Consider the following 21,662-nt stretch of genomic DNA (forward strand, 5'->3'; position numbering starts at 1 on the left):
CTATTAGTGGTAGAACACTTGCCTAGCATGTGCCAGACCCCAGTTTAAATCCCTAGCACTGCAAAAAATGAATAAATAACCTCACCCCCCAGCAAATAATAGAGTAAAAAATTAATAAACAAAAGGAAATTTCTGATGAAATGGATGAGAAAATGTTTATTCGTTTATTTTTACAATTAATAATCTAGGCTGTAAAAAATAGCTCATGTCATTTTTTTTTTTTTTTTTTTTTTACTCTAGAGGGATTTAAAGATCCAGCTCTCTACACTTCCTGGTTACAGCCTGACATTGCCTTCAATGTGTGGAAAACCCAGAGAGCCTTTAACAGATATGAGAAGTCTGCAGCGCTCGTCAGCAATAGCCAGTTCTTAGTAAAGCCTCTTGATATGATTGTGGGCAAAGCGTGGAATATGTTTGCTTCAAAGTAAGTAAGAAAGAAATCTATAGACCTTCTCACCTTAGGCACATAACAGTGTTAGAGCATGATCCATGAAGGATCTGGAATAAACTCAGATGCTACTTTATGGGTGGGAAGCCCTGGGCATGTAACTTGTGTGGCTCATCTGCACTGTGGGTTTTAACTGAGAAACTCTGGTGAGGACTAAATGAGATAGTCATGTAAAACACCTGGAACACTGTCCCACTAGTAAATGCTCAATAATTGCTCTACACTATTATCATTATATTGATATTGTTATTGTTGACTAAATGGGTACTTTCTAAGCCAAATGAAATTAGAGTAGAAATGAAATTAAAGTAGAAATTCCACCATAAGGCAGGGACGATAAGATAGTTTTTAAATATAAGACCCTTGGGAGAGTAGCCGGGTGCAGTGCCACACGCCTATAATTCCAGTGGCTTGGGAGGCTGAGGCAGGAGGATCATTAGTTCAAAGCCAGCCTCAGCAATGGTGAGGTCTAAGAAACTTAGTGAGACCCTGTCTCTAAATAAAATACAAAAAAAAAGGGCTGGGGATGTGGCTCAGTGATCGAGTGCCCCAGAGTTCAATCCCTGGTACCCCAACCGCACCCCCTGCCCCTCATGAGAGTAAAAGAGATTCAGATTTTCCTCAGTAATGTATATGGGAAGTTCAACTCTGCTTGACACTAAAGAATGTTCTAGCAGGTTCTTGACCTCTACCAATTGACAATTACTTACTGTCAAAGTAAAATTCCTCAAATGACTGAACATATTCATATTCATGAGTTAGAAGTGGTCTATTTATTGTTTGTATATTGTTTGATTTCATTTGCCTGATTAGCTAGGATTAGCTAGGATTGATTAGCCAGGATTCCCAAGGGCCTGGTCATCCTGCACGTGGCCATTCCATAAGTCCTCACTCTTCTGATGTGAACGTTCTGTCTTCTTCTGGCCTCATTCTTTCATTGACTCTTAATTAGAGGCAGCAGCCAGTATTATGTCAACTAATGTCTGCCCTTGATAGTCTTTTTCTGGACATGACTCTATCTTAGAACATTGAGGTGGGGGAGAGACTGAGAAGACACCCTAGTATAAGTTCAAATTAAATGTTCTCTTAAAAGCACTTTGGGAGGCTTCACTACAGTCCTAAAATCGGATTGATGTGTTTCTAACTTCAAGCCTTAGATGAAATTTCTCAGACACTTTTTAGAGTTCATATTGAACCTAGTCAGTCGTCTCCCATAGAGTGTGCTGGGTAGATGTCCAAACCTGAATATGCTTCTTTTTCTTCTTTTTCCTTTGTGCCTCTCTCTCTCCCTCCCTGTCTTTCTCTTCTTTCTCTCTCTCTCCCCGCTCCCCTCTTTGTACTGGGGATAAACCCAGGGGTGGTTAATCACTGAGTTACATTCCCAGCCCTTTTTATTTTTCAGTTTGAGACAGAGGCTCACCAAGTTGCTGAGGGCCTCCCTAAATTGCTGTGGTTGGCCTTTGGCCTTGACTTTGCCGTCCTGCTTCTGAGCAGCTGGGAGTACAGGTGTGTGTCAGGGCACTCAGCCCTTGTGTGCCTCTTCTTCTCATTCTGTTGGACGGTAAAAGGTCAGAAACTTGACAAGGTGGAAGTTCACAGATCTTTGGAGTGAACAATCAAATATAAGATTTCTAAGAGATTCTGTGATTTTTTAATATTCATGAGGTAGAAGTGGTCTATTTATTGTTTGTATATTATTTGATTTCGTTTGCCTGAAGTTTTTTATTTGTCAACTTCTTTTTTTCACTAGAGCCTACGTTCATCAGTATACAAAATTTGGAATCGAAGAAGAGGACTTTTTGGACAGTTTCACATTGTTAGAACAAGTTGTTTCGAGTTACTCTAACATCTGATTTTGAAAACCTTAGGAATGTTTGGACTGAAATATTTTCAATACTACTGTTTTTAAAGTTTGATCTATTAAACTAACAAGATAAAATGCTGATTCCATTCACATGTCATACCCACAGAAATTAAGAAAAACATTTTTCTTGGTAGTAGGGATTGAACCCAGGGTGTTCTACCACTGAACTATATCCCCAGACCTTTTTCTTTCTTTTTTTGGACCTGTGGATTTAACCCAGGGGTACTTAACCACTGAGCTATATCCTCAGCTTTTTTTATTTTTTATTTTGAGACAAGTTGCTTAGGGCCTCACTAAGTTGCCCAGAGCTATCCTTGAACTTGGAATCCTCCTGCCTCAGCCTCTGGAGTTGCTGGGATTACGGGAGTGCATCATCATACCACAGAAAATTTTTAAATGGGGAATAACAAGTTCTCAATGAAATCATCTACTTAGTAATTCAAGTTCTCTATAGAGAACTTTTGTTTTGTTGAGACAGAGTCTTGCCATGTTGCCCACGCTGCTCTATGAGGCTGAACTACTAGGCCCATGGCATCCTGCTGCCTCAGCCTCCCAAGCAGCTAGGACTGCAGGCACATGCCATTGTGCCCAATTTAAAAGAACTTTGGGGGCTGGGGATGTGGCTCAAGCGGTAGCGCGCTCGCCTGGCATGCGTGCGGCCCGGGTTCGATCCTCAGCACCACATACCAACAAAGATGTTGTGTCCGCCGAGAACTAAAAAATAAATATTAAAAATTCTCTCTCTCTATCTCTCTCTCTCCTCTCTCACTCTTTCTAAAAAAAAAAGAACTTTGGAAACACTCTGCTGAGATGTTGGAACTCTGAAAGTATCTATGAAAAAGGAATATTCTATGGTCCTTCTTTACTCCAGAAAAGATTCAATAAACATGAGCTAAACATTTACAGCACAATTGTAAACTAAGAATTTACAGTTCTGAGCCAGGTGTAGTGGTGCATGCCTGTAATCCCAGTGACTTGGGAGGGTGATACAAGAAGATTGTAAGTATGAGGCCAGCCTTGGCAATTTAGGAAGACCCTCAGCAACTTAGTGATACCCTTAGTGATACCCTGTCTCAAAATAAAAAATAAAAAGGACTGGGGATAACTGGGTGCAATGGCACACACTTATAATCCCAGTGACTAGGGAGGCTGAGGCAGGAAGATCACAAGTTCAAAGCCAGCCTTAGCAATTTAGAGCTGGGGATGTGGCTCAGAGGGTAAGCACCCCTGGGTTCAAGCCCCAGTAGCAAAAAAAAAAAAAAAGCAATTCTGTATTTACATTCATCTTTGAAATTAACGCTTTGAACCACAAGAGGGAGATGTTGTCATATTCTATAGTGTGATCATCTATTTTGAATATTTCATAACAGACTAAGATTTTTTTCTACTTTAAGTAGCTATTTAAGAATAAATAGGCCAGGCTTGATGGTGCATGCCTGTAATCCCAGTGACTCTCGAGGCTGAGGCAGGAGGATCACAAATTGGAGGCGAGTCTCAGCAATTTAGAGAGATCTTGTCTCAAAAAGTAAAAAGGGTTGGGGATGTAGCTCAGTGGTAAAGTGGGCTTGTGTTAAATCCCCTGAGCCAAAAATTAATTAATTAATTAATTAAAAAAGTAAAAATAAATATCAGGATGAGTGGAGTGTGGTGGTGCAGGCCTGTAGTCCCAGTGCTCTGGAGGCTGAGGCAGAAGGAGCACTTGAGCCCATGACTTTAGACTAGCCTGGGCAACATAGTGAAATTCTGTCTCAAACTCCCAAATTTTGCAGGCATGGTGGTGCATGCCTCTAATCCCAGCAGTTTGGGAGGTTGATAGGAGGACTGAAGGTTCAAAGCCAGCCTCAACAATCTAGCAAGACCCTGAGCAACTTAGTGAGACCCTGTCTCAAAATAAAAAATATAAAAAAGGTCTGGGGATATGGCTCAGTGGTTAAGCACCCTTGGGTTCAATCCCTTGTACAATAAAATAAAATAAAAAAGTTAGGGTTAGGGATGTAGCTCGATGTAGCTCGGTTGTAAAGCACTTGCCCAATGTGCATGAGTCCCTAGGTTCAATCTGTACCAAAATAAATAAACAAATGCCAAGGTTTTGGCAATAAATGTGTATCATGCTTGAATACAAAAAAAATAAACAATTGAATGTGTACTTTTCTTTTTCATACAGGGGTTTGAACTTTACCAATGAGTTACACCCCAACCTTATTTATTTATTTATTTTTTTGAGACAGGGTCCAGGGTGACCTCGAACTTGCAGTCCTCCTGTGTCAACCACTACATCTAGCTTGTTTGCTTTTCTTAAACTTTCTGGACATGAGAACATTGGGTCAGATTCTTATTTGCTTTTCTTTTTGTGGTCCTGGGGATTAATCCAGGGTCTGGTGCGTTATATGCTTTCTAGTCAAAGGAGTTAGCACTTACACCCCAATTTTTCACTAAATTGAGAATTATCACCAAGGCAATATACTACTTGCTGAATGTAACACCCACAGTTTTGGGTTTCACTCAGGAGAACAAAATTCACTTGGAAATTGGCAATTTGAGTTTGAGGGGGAATTGTGTATTTTGAAAAAAACACATCACATGCAGTGATTAACCAGTGTAAAATGGGGAAGCCACAGGGACATGTGCCCTTTCTGCCAAATCGACAAGTAGTGACTTTTATTTTTATATGGAAAAATGACAGTTCACAGCTTCACTGGTTTCTCCCCTTTCTTTCCATGTGGAAATGATTACCTTTTCACTGTTTTTCTTATCAACTGTTGCTATGGTTTAAAATACTGGACTATATCTTAGTTCTAAAGAATGTAAAAAGTGGTCTGCTCCCTACTGAAAGGCACACCCACTGCTGAATTTTGCTAACCCAAGTATATTTGAAAAATAATTAGATCACAATTGTTACAAAACAAAGTTAAAACAATTGCTTTGCAATGAGGAGATCCAGAGACTTCAAACAATTGCCCAGATGAGGCAAGCTTTAATGAAGATGTGTAACTAAATGATCTCATAAGGGGTTAAGCCGATTCTGAGAAATCTTACGAGACATTAAGCATAAAGTCTTAGGTTGGAATCACTTGATATTTGAGAAAGGAATTTATGAGGCAGGAATGGGGCAAGTATATTTCTAACTTGGCAATTCATGGAAGCATTAGTAGATGAATATTAGTAGTAAACTCCAGCCCATTGTGGTCGTGCATACCTATAATCCCAGCAACTCAGGAGGCTGAGGCAGGAGGATCAAAAGTTTGAGGTCAGCCTCAACAACTTAGGGAGATCCTATCTATCTCAAAATAAAATGAAAAATAAAAAGACAGCTGGGGATACTGCTTTATGGTAGAGGGCTCTGCTTAGCACGTGTGATTGAACCTGAATTCAATCCTCAGTATCACACACACACACAAAAAAAAAAATTTAAAGAGCTGGGGGTATAGCTCAGCAGCCCTGGGTTCAGTACCCAGTATTTGCAAACAAAATAGTAAACTTCAACTAGACAAAGCTCTGGGCCCATTCACTTATATGAGTTGACCCTTTTTCTTAATTTTATTTTAAGGTAGGGTCTTGCTTAATTATCCAGGCTGCCCTCAAACTTGCAATCCTGCTTCAACTTTCCTAAATAGCTGGTATTATAGGTGTTACACCACTGTGCCTGAATTGAGTTGACCCTTTTTTATTATCAACCACTCCATTATTTGTCATATGTGGGTATCTAAATATTTTTAAGCCTGTTTTACACATTTACATAGGAATTTTTTTCTTGTGTTTTTGGAAAGCAAATTTTTTTGCTTTTAGAGTTACGATTTTAACAGATGGGACCAGATGTGGTGGTATGTATCTGCAGTATCAGCTTATGGGGGTGGTTGAGGCAGGAGAATCACTTGAGCCCAGGAGTTTCCAGGACACTCCACAACATAGCAAGACCCCATCTCAGAAAGAAAACAAAACCCACAGGGAAGCTAATGTCAAAGCTTCAAGATAGAGGGTGGCACTGGAAATGTATTTTTTATGTATGTGGAGAAAATTACTAGTCAGCCAGGAAAACATCAGAATCATAAACTACTGGGTACAGATCCAGAAAATGTTGAAGATGTAATTTCTGGAGCTGGGGATGTAGCCCAAGTGATAGAGCTTTTGCCTAAAATGAATTAGGGCCTGGGTTTTATCCATAACTGGGTGGCGACAGGGTGTCTCTATGTGTGTATGTGTGTGTAAACTGGTTAGTTGGTATCATGTCATCAATCAAACATTATCTTGCAGAGCCAGGAGGTACTCCTGTGGTTTACAGGGTAATTCCTTATTTTCAAACCTTTTTCACTCTTTTATCTCTATCTGTGCCTCTTTCCCCCCTTCTATTTCCCTGATGCTGGGGATTAAACCTGGAGCCTTGTACATTGCTAGGCAAGTGTTCTACTGCTGAACCATACTCTCAGCCTGAGAGCTTTTTACTCTAAGCTTGTAGAACCTATTTCTTCCTGTACATTTCACTTTTCCAGCTTTGGGCTCCCCTCCTCCCTAAAGGATTCAGTCAATCTGCAGCATCTTTCTCCTTTATTTCACCCATCACTTGGAACCCACTGTCAGCAGCTCACTGTTCCCACCCAGTTCATTCATTCATTCAACTACTATCTATTCAGTGCAGGCATTGAGCAAGAAGTTAAGGATGCAGGGATCAATACCACATGGTCTATGTGAAGAAGCTTACCACATAGTTGAGTTTCTTTGGATGTATAGTGCTACAATTCTAGCTTCCTTATTATTGCTTATTATCTTGCCTTTGCATATATTCTTTTTTTTTTTTTTTTTTGGTTTCCAGTATCAGCAATTGAACTCGGGGGCTCATTACCACGACCTATATTCCCAGCCTTTATATGTTTATTTTTGTGCAGTGCTAGAGATCGATACCAGGTTTCATGCATTCCAAGTGAGCTACCACTGAGCCACATTCCCAGTCATTATTTTTATTTTCAGACAGGGTCTTGCTGAATTGCTGAGGCTGGCCTCAAACTTGTGATCCTCCTATCTCAGCCTCCTGAGTCTCTTGGATTATAGGCATGTGCCACCATGCCTAGCTGTATTCAGAATTTTTATGGGAAAAATGTGGTCCAAAAAAGAACAATGAATAGGGAGCTGTGGGCTAGGCTTTTAAAATGTTGAAATGTCTCCTCACTCTGTAGACTCTACTTTGCCATGTGCATACCAGCCATTCTTCTCCTGACCACCATGTTTATCACACTTGAGTTCTTGTTCAACATTTTGTTTTAAAACATGCTCCATATGGCCTTATCCTACTTTTCTCTCCCCATGAGCCCAAGTTTGGCAGTCAACCCTTTTTTATCCTGCCACCTACGTACCAAATACTAACTTATCATTTTTGGCAAACAATTATTTAAGAGACACTTTCTCATCTGCATCAATTACATTTTTTTCCCTATGGGTTTCAGGAATGTGAGCTAAAAAAAATATCTGGCTTTATATTTTTAATTGAATAACTTCTTACTCCTACACTCTGAAATGACTTGGATGATGCAATGTCAGCCTTATTAACAGATGGAATCCCACGTCTGCAAGCAGGAATGCTTGCACTAGGAGTTCAGATAAACAATGTAAATATTTCAAGTTTCTGGGAAACTGTCAGTTCAGAGTAGGAGAAAATATGGAATCAAGCTATGGAAAAGTGAGGGAGAGTGAGGAAAGACAGAGATGAAAAGAAAGGTAGGGAGAATGGATGACGCCTGCAAAGAACTCCTAATGACTTACAAGCATTTCCAAAAAACTTGAATTTTTTTTTTTTTTGTATCGGGGATTGAACTCTGGGGCTCTCAACCACTGAGCCACATCTGCAGACCTATTTTGTGTTTTATTTAGAGACAGGGTCTTTCTGAGTTGCTTAGCCCCTCACCCTTGCTAAGGCTGGCTTTGAACTCATGATCCTCCTGCCTTGGGGCTGGGGACGTGGCTCAAGCAGTAGCGTGCTCACCTGGCCTGCATGCGGCCCAGGTTTGATCCTCAGCACCACATACAAACAAAGATGTTGTGTCTGCTGAAAACTAAAAATAAATATTAAAATTCCCTCCTGCCTCATCCTCCAGAACCGCTGGGATTACAGGTGTGTGCCACTGCACCTGGCAACTATATGGTTTTTAATTTTTTAATTGCACGTTTACCTAATGGTGAGGTTTTTTTTTTTTTTTTGTACTGGGGATTGTACTCAGGGGTGCTTAATCACTGAGCCACATCCCCAGCCCATTTTATTTTTAATTTTGAGAAACAACTTCTCAACAAGTTGCTGAGGGCCTCCCTAAGTTGTTGAGGCTGGCTTTGAACTTGTGATTCCCCCAGCCTCACTTCTGGAGTTGCTGGGATTAGAGCATGTGCCACCTTGCCCACCTATGGTGAAATATCTTAATAGTTTAAAAAGAAAGAATGAGATTACATATCACTTAGCAAGTAATTCTGTCTTTTTTAAATATTTTTTTTAGTTGTAGATGGACACAATATCCTTACTTTTATTTGTTTATTTTTTTATATGGTGCTGGGGAATGAACCCAGGGCCTCATGGCTGCAAGGCAAGTGCTCTATCTCTGAGCTACAACCCCAGCCCAGTAATTCTGTCTTGACTGAATTTCTCTCCTTTGCCAATGATGGATACTTCTGTGGCTTTCTCATTCTATTTGAATTTAATTATTTATGTGGTGAGTACACAAAAATTCAAAGATTCTGTTATACCCATGTGATCCAAAAAGTTAGCCATTAACCACATGTGGTTAGTGCTGTACATGTAAAACATAAATTGGCCTTCAAAGACAGTATGAATGAAAGGATGGAAGATATTAATAATTCAAAGCTGGATCAAGGAGCTTGATATCAAATCAGAGACACGGCATCTGATAGAAGAAAAAGTTGGCTACGACCTACATGCTGTGGGGTCGGGCTCCAAATTCCTCAATAGGACACCCATAGCACAAGAGTTAACATCTAGAATCAACAAATGGGACTTACTTAAACTAAAAAGTTTTTTCTCAGCAAAAGAAACAATAAGAGAGGTAAATAGGGAGCCTACATCCTGGGAACAAATCTTTACTCCTCACACTTCAGATAGAGCCCTAATATCCAGAATATATAAAGAACTCAGAAAATTAGACAATAACAAATAACCCAATCAACAAATGGGCCAAGGACTTGAATAGACACTTCTTAGAGGAGGACATACAATCAATCAATAAGTACATGAAAAAATGCTCACCATCTCTAGCAGTCAGAGAAATGCAAATCAAAACCACCCTAAGATACCATCTCACTCCTGTAAGATTGGCAGCCATTATGAAGTCGAACAACAATAAGTGCTGGCGAGGTTGTGGGGAAAAGGGTACACTTGTACATTGTTGGTGGGACTGCAAATTGGTGCAGCCAATTTGGAAAGCGGTATGGAGATTTCTTGGAAAGCTGGGAATGGAACCACCATTTGACCCAGCCATTCCCCTTCTCGGTCTATTCCCTAAAGACCTAAAAAGAGCATGCTACAGGGACACTGCTACATCGATGTTCATAGCAGCACAATTCACAATAGCAAGACTGTGGAATCAACCTAGATGCCCTTCAATAGACGAATGGATAAAAAAAAATGTGGCATTTATACACAATGGAGTATTACTCTGCAGTAAAAAATGACAAAATCATAGAATTTGGTGGGAAATGGATGGCATTAGAGCAGATTATGCTAAGCGAAGCTAGCCAAGCCCTAAAAAACAAATGCCAAATGTCTCCTTTGATATAAGGAGAGTAACTAAGAACAGACTAGGGAAGAAGAGCACGAGAAGAAGACCAACATTAAACAAGGATGAGAGGTGGGAGGGAAAGGGAGAGAGAAGGGAAATTGCATGGAAATGGAAGGAGACCCTCAGGGTTATACAAAATTACATACAAGAGGAAGTGAGGGGAAAGGGAAAAACAGTACAAGGGGGAGGAATGAATTACAGTAGTGTGGGTAGAGAGAGAAGAGGGGAGGGGAGGGGAGGGGAGGGGGGATAGTAGAGGATAGGAAAGGCAGCAGAATACAACAGACATGAGTTTATCAATATGTAAAGCAATGAAGTGTAACTGATGTGATTCTGCAAGCTGTATACGGGGTAAAATGGGAGTTCATAACCCGCTTGAATCAAAATGTGAAATATGATATATCAAGAACTATGTAATGTTTTGAACAACCAACATTAAAAAAAAATAATTCAAAGCAATTATTGGATACTTTTTTGACATAATTAGGTTAAATTATTCAAATTAATTTACTTTTTTCTTTACACTTTTCAAATTGCACCCACTAAAAATTTTTAAATTAGATATATGATGTACATTATGTATCTATGGGACAGGGCTGTTGTGAACATTTTAGGAGCAAAGCCCTAGGAATTGTAGGAACTGGAGTTGAACAAAGCTTTTCCTTATTAGGTGAGAGGGCATGGGAATATGATAGTAAGAAACATGACATAAGTCAAAAGATGGGAGTTTCCTTTTTGAAAAACAGAGGCCTTTGCTTAAGTTCGACTCATGAGATCAGTATGCGAGAGGCAGGATGTGAATTTAATTCAACAAACATCCACTGAACACCTGCAAGGAAAGACATTGTGCTAAGACAGGGTGACAGAAATAAGTTAAACCTGGCCCTTGTGTTCAGGGAGGTCACCACTTGGTATACTCTTTGCTGCCAAGCATATGCCAGGCTTATGATACAGACACCATGTTTATTAAACTAATGTCCAAAACTTTAGAAGAGCTGCCTGACTACAGGCACACAGGGAAGCCTGTTAAAGCTCATGTTATTAGCAACAGATTGCACAGCCATTAGATGAATTTTAGGGATCTGAAAACATATTTTAAAATATTTTATATTTGCTGGGCATAGTGGTGCATGCCTTTAATCCCAGTGGCTTGGAAGGCTGAGGCAAGAGTGAATTCAAAGCCAGCCTCAGCAAAAAAAGTGAGGCACTAAGCAACTCAGTGAGACCCTGTCTCTAAATAAAATACAAAATAGGGCTGGGAATGTGGCTCAGGGGTCGAGTGCCCAGAGTTCAATCCCTGATACCAAAAAAAAAAAAAAAAAAAAATTATATCTGGTGCCTAATAGAAGCCATTTAAGACAATATATTAAAAGAAATGAAGAATTACCATTTCTTGCCTGTTTTTGACTGAAACTTAAACTCCTGTCCTGGAATTCAGAGTCTTCTAAAGTTTGGCCACTCCTCCATCTCCTACTGTTCCCCTTTATGTATGCAACAGTAATGGAGGCATACAGAAATGGCTGCTGAAATGTCATCATGAAAACATGGATTTGTCTAGATGATGATGATTTATTTTAGGAAAAACTGGGAAAGAACAGTCTATCATTGCCCTGAAGATGAAGATGGCAGGCCCCACTGATCTTACCAGTTTCTGCTTTGCTCTATGAGGTTTCCCAAGAAGAATGAGGGGCGGGGGTCACAGCATTTTTTATCAGGATATATACCAGCTGGGACTGTGTCTCTGTGGTACAGTGCTTACCTGGCATGTGTGGGGCTCTGGGTTTAATCTTCCACATGGCAAAAACAATAAGAAAACTTAAAAATCTACTAGTTTTCACAGTAATTTCTTATGAGAAGCAGATTTCTCAGCAGGAGGTGCTTTACCACTAAGCTACATCCCCAGTGCTTTTTAGTTTTTTTAAAAAATCTTAAGATAGGGTCTTGCAAAGTTGCTGAGGCTGATCTTTTTTTTTTTTTTTTTTTTTGGTGGTGCTAGGGATTGAACCCAGGGCGTTGTGCATTTGAGGCAAGCACTCTACCAACTGAGCTGTATCCCCATCCCGCTGAGCCTGATCTTGAACTTGAGATCCTCCTGCCTCAGCCTCCCAGCTCACTGAGATTATTACATGTGCCCAGCACTTTATGATGTGCACTTAAAAAAATTTTTTTTGGGGGGGGTAGTTTTATTTTTTTTTTATTTTTATTTTTTTTTTTAAAGAGAGAGTGAGAGAGGAGAGAGAGAGAGAGAGAGAGAGAGAGAGAGAGAGAGAGAGAGAATTTTCCAACATTTATTTTCTAGTTCTCGACGGACACAACATCTTTGTTGGTATGTGGTGCTGAGGATCGAACCCCGGGCCGCACACATGCCAGGGGAGCGTGCTACCGCTTAAGCCACATCCCCAGCCCTGGGGGGTAGTTTTAGATGGACAAAATAGCTTTTGTTTATTTTTAAAATTTATTTATTTATTGGTTACCAGGCACTCGACCACTGAGCCACATCCCCAACCCTATTTGTATTTTATTTAGAGACAGGGTCTCACTGAATTGCTTAGCACCTTGTTTTTGCTGAGGCTGTCTTTGAACTTGCCATCCTCCTGTCTCAGCCTCCTGAGCCACTGGGATACAGGCCTGCATTACTGTGCCCTGCTTATTTTATTTTTATGTGGTGCTAAGGATCAAATCCAGTGCCTTACATGTGCCACGCAAGCGCTCTGCCACTGGGTAGAGCCCCAGCCCACTTTGTGCACTTTTTAATTTTTTTGGTACTGAGGATTGAACCCAGGGGTGCTTTACTAGTGAGCTATATCCACAGTCCTTCCCTAATTCAGCACATGCCTAGGCTGACCCCAAACTCTTGAGCCCAAGCAATCCTCTTGCCTGGACGATTGGTGTACGACATTGCACTCAACTAAAATGATTTTTTTAAAAGGATGTTAACACCCACCTTGGAGCAGTTTGAAGAATAGTGGCATAAAACTAGTGAGTCAGAAGGCAGTTACAGGGGTGGAAGAAGTTAAGAAGCATCTTTGTTGTAAACTATCAGAAAAACAAGATGCAGGAACTACTGAATGCTCTAGGTTCATCCAGGAAGCAGAGGAAGGGAGAAATTAAAGAATGACTTTGGGGTCTTAATGTGAACAACGCCTACTCCAGGGAAGACCAGTGAATATTACACACACACACACACACACACACACACACACAGACATAATCTAGGAACAGTCTAAAAGAAGTGCATAAAAGAGGAAAATTTGTATATGAAAGAATTTCTTACTTCCTCCTGCAGAGACCAGGGATATCTTTTATGCTTCAATGGATGTTTTTGCACTTGAAGAAGAAAATGTAGACCAATTGAAGATTTCTTTTATCTCTATATTTTTTAAAAGCACTGTTACTCAGCTGTCTCCCTATTTCTTTCTGAAATTGTGCAAAGCACTCTTGATCACAACTTTTACCAGTCATCAAAGTGTGCTGATTCCGGGAGGCCAGGAACAGTGACATCCTTCCTAATCCTTCCAGGCTTTGAAAACTGTGCACACACCTAAGTGTGGAATCTCTGTTTTCTACCTCTCTTCACCAACCCAGGATTGTTACACAAGTCTCTCCTGCTGAACTCTGGTGCTCCTGCAGAGTGGTGTAATTAAGGTCATGTGTAGTTTACTCTGAGTGCCTACTCAGCCAACTTCAATAAGCAATAACTCATTTACTGAAACATATAAACAACCCTAGCACCAAAGCAGCCAAATGGAAAGTTGCCATGACCACATGCTCTAGAAGGTGTAATAAAGCTGTGATTCTGCCATTTGGTTTGGCAAAGGCAGTTGGGATGATGCCCTCCCTCTGAATTTGGAACACTCAGGACATCTGGGCTCTAGGTGGCTGCACTGCTGTCTAGGCAAGCCCGCCAGAATCTTGGACTGCAGTGGAAGAAACACAGGAAATCACAGTGCCAAACTTTTCTCCTTATAAAGACAATCTATCCAGGAATTACCATCTTCCCAGTGTCACAGGGAGGAGTAGCTGGTTAAGCCAGCAGGATACAACCAAGGAATGGAACTTCAGTTTCCTATGACTCCAAGGTCCAGTTACAGTGCCATCTCTTCAACAGTAGTGCTACATAACAAGTTAAGGTTTAGTTGGTCATTTTTGAGGAAGTACAAAGGACATACTACTGTAGAGGATTCTCTGACAAAATCCAGCTTATTCACTCACATAAATTACAGGGTAGTTTGTGGAGAGCACATTCACTAGGAGGAGTTAGGAAACCTGAGACAGAGACACATTCATTACAGGCTCTTCTGTTTTACCTGTGTTTTCAAAACAGAATAGTTTTGTTTTTTTTCTTTTTTCTTTTGCTACTAGGGATCAAATTCAGGGGCATTTTACCACTGAGTTACACTCCAGCCCTTTTATTTTTTATTTTGAGACAGGGTCTCCCTAAGTTGCTGAGATTGGCCTCAAACTCCTGATCCTCCTGCCTCAGCCTCCCAAGTCGCTAGGATTACAGGCCTGTAGGTAGGTAGGTACCTTTAAGGAAAATAAACAGGAAGCTAGAGCAAAAACTAACAAAGCACTTGTGTAGAAAGATGAATTTTAGTTGGCTCACTGGTCTTGCCTCTTCTACCCACCTTACTCTTAGCTCCCCTATTCTTTCCTGGTTTTCCTTGGTAAGAATACCTTTCTTCTTACTACTCCTATCCTGTCAATTCAAATGCTGACCTCTCAGGTAACCTTTTTCTGATCCTCCCTGGTCAGCAATTCTCTTTCATTTTTTATTTCCTTTCTTATGGCATTTGCCTCATTCTATATCATACTCTTAAGAAGACTGTAGCCTACCCCCCCCTCCTCTCCCTCCCCTTCCTGTCATAAACTGAGCAGCTTTCCTTTACCCGGTGAGACCCTGCCTCAAAAGATAAAACAAAAAGGGCTGGGAATGTAGTTCAGTGGTCAAGTACCCTTGGTTTCGAGTCCTAGTACCAAAACAAACAAAACCCTGTAAAACTCCTGAGTTAAGAGATCATAGTTGGGCTGGGGATGTGGCTCAAGCGGTAGCGCGCTCGCCTGGCATGCGTGCGGCCCGGGTTCGATCCTCAGCACCACATACCAACAAAGATGTTGTGTCCGCCGAGAACTAAAAAATAAATATTAAAAAAAAAATTCACTCTCTCTTTAAAAAAATGTAAATGAAGGAGTGTGGCTGTGTTCTAATAAACCTTTATTAAAAAAAAAAGAGATCATAGTTTAGTCTGTCAAAAGAGATTTAAGGAGTGACTATTTTTTTCTTTTTAAGTGTGTTTTAGGGGCTGGGGCTGTAGCTCAGTGGTAGAGCACTTACTTGCCTACCATGTGTGAGGCACTGGGTTCGATCCTTGGCACCACATAAAAATAAACAAATAAAAAATAAAGGTATTGTGTCCATCTATAACTTTATAAAAAAATGTAGTTAACACCACTAGTGGGGACTTAATGATTTCAAAGGACTGTCACCAATATAAACAAACAAAAGACAGGTTTGGTCCCCAGTGTGTGGAGGAGGCCTGTATAAATAGAAATTGCTCTGTAATCATAATTACAGCAAACAGCAGCACTCTGGGAACCTTCCCACACAGGAAGGCGAGGAGCGGCTTTTCTAACCCCGTGATATAGGGAAGTGCAAAGGCTACACAACTTTGCAGGTTGTGCCCTTGATTTTGTTGTCTTCCTTTCTCCATCAGCCTCTTCATGATCACAAGATGAAACCAATATGCTGAAGCTTGGACTTCTACACTGATTTCTACAGAACACAGTGGTTAAGAGCCACAATGCCAAGGTCTAGGCTAGTCTACTTCCTTGTCCCCACCCTCCCACCCTCAGACAAATTACTGAAGCTCCCTGCCTTCAAGTCCTTATGGGGTTCCTGCAAGGATTAAATGGCTAAGCACAATACATAGGAAACAGCAGTGAAAACAGCGCCTGGTACGAAGCAAGCCACCAGTATCAAAGTCCCAGTAATCCACAGCTTCCTTGTACAGGGCATGTCAGAGGTTCCTGGGAACTAATCTTTGCTACTGTGCAGTGTGGTTGTGTACAAAAAAAATACCAGGGAGGGGCCATAGGAGCAGGAGGAGGCTGGTGCAATGGTTGGAGTGGAGCAGAGGTGTCTGAAGAGGCTTTAAGAGGGTGAAGAAACAATGTGAGGTTAGGAAAGTGGCTGCTGTGAGGTTTAGCAGTCTTTACCCACATGTGACTATGAGGAGCACTAAAGAGTGAAAGGTAGGGTCGGGAGTGCAGCCAAGTGGTTAGAGCTCCTGTATAGGCTGCCCCAGACCCTGGATTTGAGCCCCAATCCCAGCCTATCCACCTCCCCAGAAAAAGCCAGACAGAAGAAGATCTCTGCTCTTTATTCTTAGACTTCATCTTTTTAACTAATGAAAAGAAGTTGTGAAAAACATGATTCTCAGGGGGACACGGTGAGCCAGGCTTCATGCTGCTGCCAAGAGGAGTGAACCTGAGCTGCTCTGTGTGTCCAATACCACGTGGTGAGGAGTCAAAGGCAGGCAACAGTGATCTAACAGTCTTTCCCCACCTTCAGGGAAAGGCGGACCATCCCTTTTCTGAAATCTTTTAACTACTTCACTCCCTGCAAAGAATTCTTCCCCTCCTCCACCACACTGGAAACAGACTAGAACAGAATTAAGTAATGCTGTCCGGATGGGTCAGTTAAGAGGCCAGAAGAAAGAAGCTGCTAGTTCTGTCCCCAAAGGGCAACAAAAGGAAATGCCACGTTTGGAATTAGGTGGGGGGAGGGAAAAGTGTCCGCAAAGGCCTCACTGCATGTTCTTCAAAGTGCTTTGGAGGGGAGGCCATCAAAGGAAGTTGGGAACACTCCAAAGCAGTGAGTGGACTGTGAAGGTTAGCTTAGATAGGTAGCTCCAGGATCCTAAGATGCTCAGAGTAGGCCAGAGCATTCCCCTTAAGAATTCTGGAACATAGTTTCCAATCTAAATAGACTAAACTGTAGAAATAGTGCTGGAATGTGTTCAAGCACTTCCTCTAAGTCCTTTGAGTCATTTGGAAATGGTTAACAAACAGGTTGGACACCTGGGCTGACTACCAGGAAGGGGATTTCCACATAAACCCTGTAGTGTAAAATCTTCTTCCCTTCCCTGAGCAATTCAGTTCCACCCTCTAGACTGAAGTGTGCCCTGAAGACTCCAAATTTTCTCAATCTGACTCCAGTTAGAGCAGCAACTGGTGCTGACACAAAGAAACAAGGAGCCAAGCAACTTTGTGTTTTTAAGAGTTTATTTCAAATTAGGAGGAACAGATGTCCAACGTTTCAAAAAGCCACACATTTGTGGATTTGGCTAACAAACCCTCAAAGCTGCATTTCATTTCTGTTCCCATAGAGTCAGCCAGCCACTTGCAACTGACTCATTTTCTCTGGGCCACAGTTTGGGCCAGTCTCCTGACTACAGAATTAGAATTCTAGATCTCAAATGAATCCAGGATGTTTTGGTGGAAAGCCGGGCCATCTAAAACAACCCCCCCCCCTTTAATTTCGTAGTATCAACACTCACACAGCAAAATGTGCAAGGTTAGTGGGTCAGAATATGAAGGAACAGTTGGCACCTGCCTATTCCAGCACCCTGCAATTCCAAAGGCAATGAGCAAGTAGCTGCCTAGGGCAGGCTTTTGCAAAGTCCCTAGAGTACTGGTTAATATGCAAATACATGTAGGTTATTTGCTGCAATTCAAGGCCTCACCTCCAAGGCAAGCACATTACCTCAGGTGAACTCCAGCCTTGTTGAGGAAGGCCCAACTAGCCATAAATGACTCTTCAACTGCTTGTAGTTTAAAGTACATATGTGCTTTCTTAGTCTGAGAATAAAGGAGAACTCTTCATATGCAATGGTTTTGTGTATTAAGTCATTTATATTTTGGTGAGTAACAGAGAAGCTCTGATCTACATTAGAGATGGAACGTTACTTAGCTTTTTAAAATTGTTATTATGCTGGGCTTGGTGGTGCATACCTGTAATCTCAGTAACTCAGAAGGCTGAGGCAGGAGGATTACAGGTTTGAGGCTGGCATAGGTAACCTAGGGAGACTCTATCTCAGAATAAAATGGACTGGGATGTAGCTTAGGTAGAGCTCCCTTGGGTTTAATCCCCTGCATCACAAATAGAACAAAAACCCAACCTCTTTACCCAGTGAGTACTCAACTGCTGAGCCACAACCCCAGCCCCAGCTCTAACATTCTGAGCTTTTCTTTTTTTTTTTTTCCTGAGCTTTTCTTAAAAAGGATTAAAAATCAATATTCCTTTTCCCCCATTCCCTTACAGTACTTGCTAAATCGATGAGGTTGACCTTTAACTTACTTTTCCTTTTGGTTCTGGGGATTGAACCCAGGGGTGCTCATCCCCTGAGCCACATCCCCAGAACCCCTCCTCCCCCACCCCTTGCTAAACTGCTCAAGGCCTCACCAAGTTACTGAGGCTATTTGAACATGTGATTCTCCTGCCTCAGGCTGGAGTTGCTGGGATTGCAGGTGTGAACCACGAGGCCCAGGGAACATTTTTTTGGGCCATACTGCCCAGGCTCCTTCCAACACCTCCAGGGCCTCTTGCATGCTAGGCAAGTGCTCTAACTACTGAGCTCCATCCCCAACCCTTCCCAGTCCTTATAAAATTTTAAGACAGAGTCTCATTAAATTGCTGATGCTTGTCTCAAACTTGAGATCCTCCTGCCTTAGTCTCCCCCCTTCCTGGGATTATAGGCATGTACCACTGTGCCCAGCCTATCATTTCTTCTTTAAACAAGAAAAAAGATTTCTTTCTCTTGGAGATGGGGTTTAATATATTGTCCAGACTTAAATCTTTAACTCCTGGCTCAAGCCATTTTCCCATCTCTGCCACTTCAGTACTGGGACAATAGATATGCCACAATACTTACACTTTTTTTTTTTTTTTTTGGTACTAGGAATTGAATTCAGGTACTTTACCATTGAGCTACATCCCTAGCCCTTTGGACATGATGGCCTCACTAAGTTGCTGGAGACTGGCGGTGGGCTTTGAATTGGTGATCTTCCTGCCTAAGCCTCTGGAGTTGAGACGCTGATGCTGGGATTATGGGAGTGCACCACATTCACCTTATTTAAAAATTTTTAATTGAGAAATAATTGTACATATTTATGGGGAACAGTTTGATATTTCCAAGTAGTAACACTTTTTTTTTTTTTTTTGGTGGTGCTGGTGATTGAACCCAGGGTTCAGGTTCAATGTATGCTATGAAAATACTCTACTACTACTGAGCCAGCACTAACATTTTCTTTAAATATATATATTTTAGTTATAGTTGGACACAATACCTTTATTTTATTTATTTATTTTTATGTGGTGCTGAGGATCGAACCCAGGGTCTTGCACGGGCTGGGCGAGCACTGTACTGCTGAGCCACAACTCCAGCCCCAGCTCTAACATTTTCATAATGAAAATTAGACAAACATCAACAATTGAAGATGGGAAAGCGTAAACATTTTTAATATTTGTCATAGTAAATTTTGTGTATCTGCGCTTTGTCAATTCTTAAGCAGGATATCTGGGGTCTTTCTTTTTTTTTGGTACTGAGGATGGAATGTATGGTTTTTTAGTATGTTAGTCAAGTGCTATACCACTTAACTATATCCACAGCCCCTTTTCAAATTATTTTTTTTAATGTTTTTCTTTAGTTGTAGATGGACACAATACCTTTATTTTATTTGTTTATGTGGTGCTGGGGATTGAAGCCAGTGCCTCATGCATGCTAGGCAAGTGCTCTATCACTGAGCTACAACCCCAGCCCCTCAAATTATTTTGAGACATAGTATCCCTAAATTGGTCCAGGCTGGCCTTGAATTTGTGATCCTCCTGCCTCAGCCTCCTAAGTACCTGGGATTACAGGAATGCACCAACATTCCAAGCAAAAGTAAAAATATTCTTTTCTTCCAAACTCCACAATCCAGATTATGCACATACATGCAGAGACTACAGAAAGTTATGGAAAACTGGTTATTGTGCTCATGTCCACATTAGTGATTACATGCATAAACTGCTAATGTACTGAACTGCTAGACAGTCACTGAGCTGAGACATGGTAAAACACTGTAGATGTATAAAGGCATGAAATGAGACATAAAAGAAAGAAGGAATTAGAATTCCCCAGTCCTCTTTTATTTACAGTAATATCAAACCATCCACTTGGCATGCTTTCTCAAACCATCCACTTGGCATGCTTTCTGGTTTCCCACCAACTGAAATTAGGTAGGCTTATCTTTGGGATCATGCCATTGTATCCATGTCAGTGGATAGAAGAAAAGGAACAAATCAATCCTGGAGCAGAAGAGTATCATACTGCTCCAGCTCGACTCGAATGCAATAGGAACATCTGGGCATATCACACCTGAACACTTAGAGGAAAGAAGGAAAGCTGCTCTTCATTTTTAATTTTTTAAAAATATTTTTTCAATTGTAGATGGATACAATACTTTTATTTTATTTGTTTATTTTTATGTGGTGCCAGGGATTGAACCCAGTGCCTCATGCATGCTGGGCAAGTGCTCTATGACTGAGCCACAACCCTGGCCCCGCTTCATTTGTTTTCAAAGCAAATTAATTTGAAACAGGGAATAAGTGATCATCATAAACTGAATGTATTAGTCTTTTAGACGTTTCGCCTAAGAAACAAAGTGTTTCTTTTTTTAGTACACTATCCTAAAACAAACTTATCAATAAGCCCTAAAGATTTAGTACAGACATTACAATTCCTATTTGTTTTCCTCTTTCCTTTCTTTAGACAAACACCAAATAAGATGAAGGTGGAGGGTATGAAACACAACAGGAAGCTGACTTAGGAACCCTGACTTTAGCTAACCTGAATCTATTTAGAAGTATATAAACATTGCTATTCAAGCAAGGTCAAGTAAGAGTCAAACTGCTAGAACGTCGCTGAAAAATAAAACAATAAAAAGGTTGTTAATAATAACCTTTTCAAAACCCACAGGCAGGTTACTTCATCCTTTATTTATTTAGGTGTGGTCCTGAAGACTATCCCAATTTCCCACAGATCTCCTCTCAATACTACTGCAATATCATGGTATAAAGGAACTCAAAAGTGCCATTAGACAAAAGGACCAGTTTTTGAAAACCATGATGCTGTGTAGTGTTTGAATGAGAACATGTGATATGGATGGTCAGATGAAAGATACCAAAATGTCAGACAGCCCATCGACTGGTGTTGCCATAAGATTCAACAGTCAACATCAGTCTGATAAGCTACCCGACAAGGTGGTACAGCCATGGAGATGTCACGACGGTAGGCAAAACAAGCAGACATTCAGGTGGGATTTGATAAAGCAAATCAAGCATTTCTGGCTTGTTGGGATTTAACCCCAATTCTATTCTATTTTGACACAACATTAGTATCACTTTTCCTAAAGGAAAAAAATAAAACTGTTTATTTTCTTCCTAAGCAAAACAAATAAACAGGTTCAATCAGAAACATCCCCAAAGAAAATTACATTAAGAATAAAATACAGAAAGGAAACTGGGTTACATGTAAAAGTA

At 40.9% G+C, this 21,662-nt stretch overlaps 1 protein-coding gene across 3 annotated transcripts in view; it reads left to right on the plus strand.

Annotated features, from left to right (window-relative positions):
- Tubd1 (tubulin delta 1) overlaps positions 1–19,127 on the plus strand; it is a 38,413-nt gene extending 19,286 nt beyond the window's left edge. For 2 of the 3 annotated variants that reach the window (XM_026398007.2, XM_026398008.2), the window contains 2 exons: positions 241–424; positions 2,199–4,392. In XM_026398007.2, coding sequence (XP_026253792.2) covers positions 241–424; positions 2,199–2,301 — 287 coding nt within the window. In that variant the 3' untranslated portion in view covers positions 2,302–4,392. Of the gene's footprint in view, positions 1–240; positions 425–2,198; positions 4,393–19,041 lie in introns of those variants that run through there. The other variant, XM_077801350.1, reaches the window with a different exon arrangement.
- Positions 19,128–21,662: the final 2,535 nt, after the last annotated feature.

The sequence above is a fragment of the Urocitellus parryii genome, chromosome 7 (assembly GCF_045843805.1).
Source record: "Urocitellus parryii isolate mUroPar1 chromosome 7, mUroPar1.hap1, whole genome shotgun sequence".
NCBI classification, from domain to species: domain Eukaryota; kingdom Metazoa; phylum Chordata; class Mammalia; order Rodentia; family Sciuridae; genus Urocitellus; species Urocitellus parryii.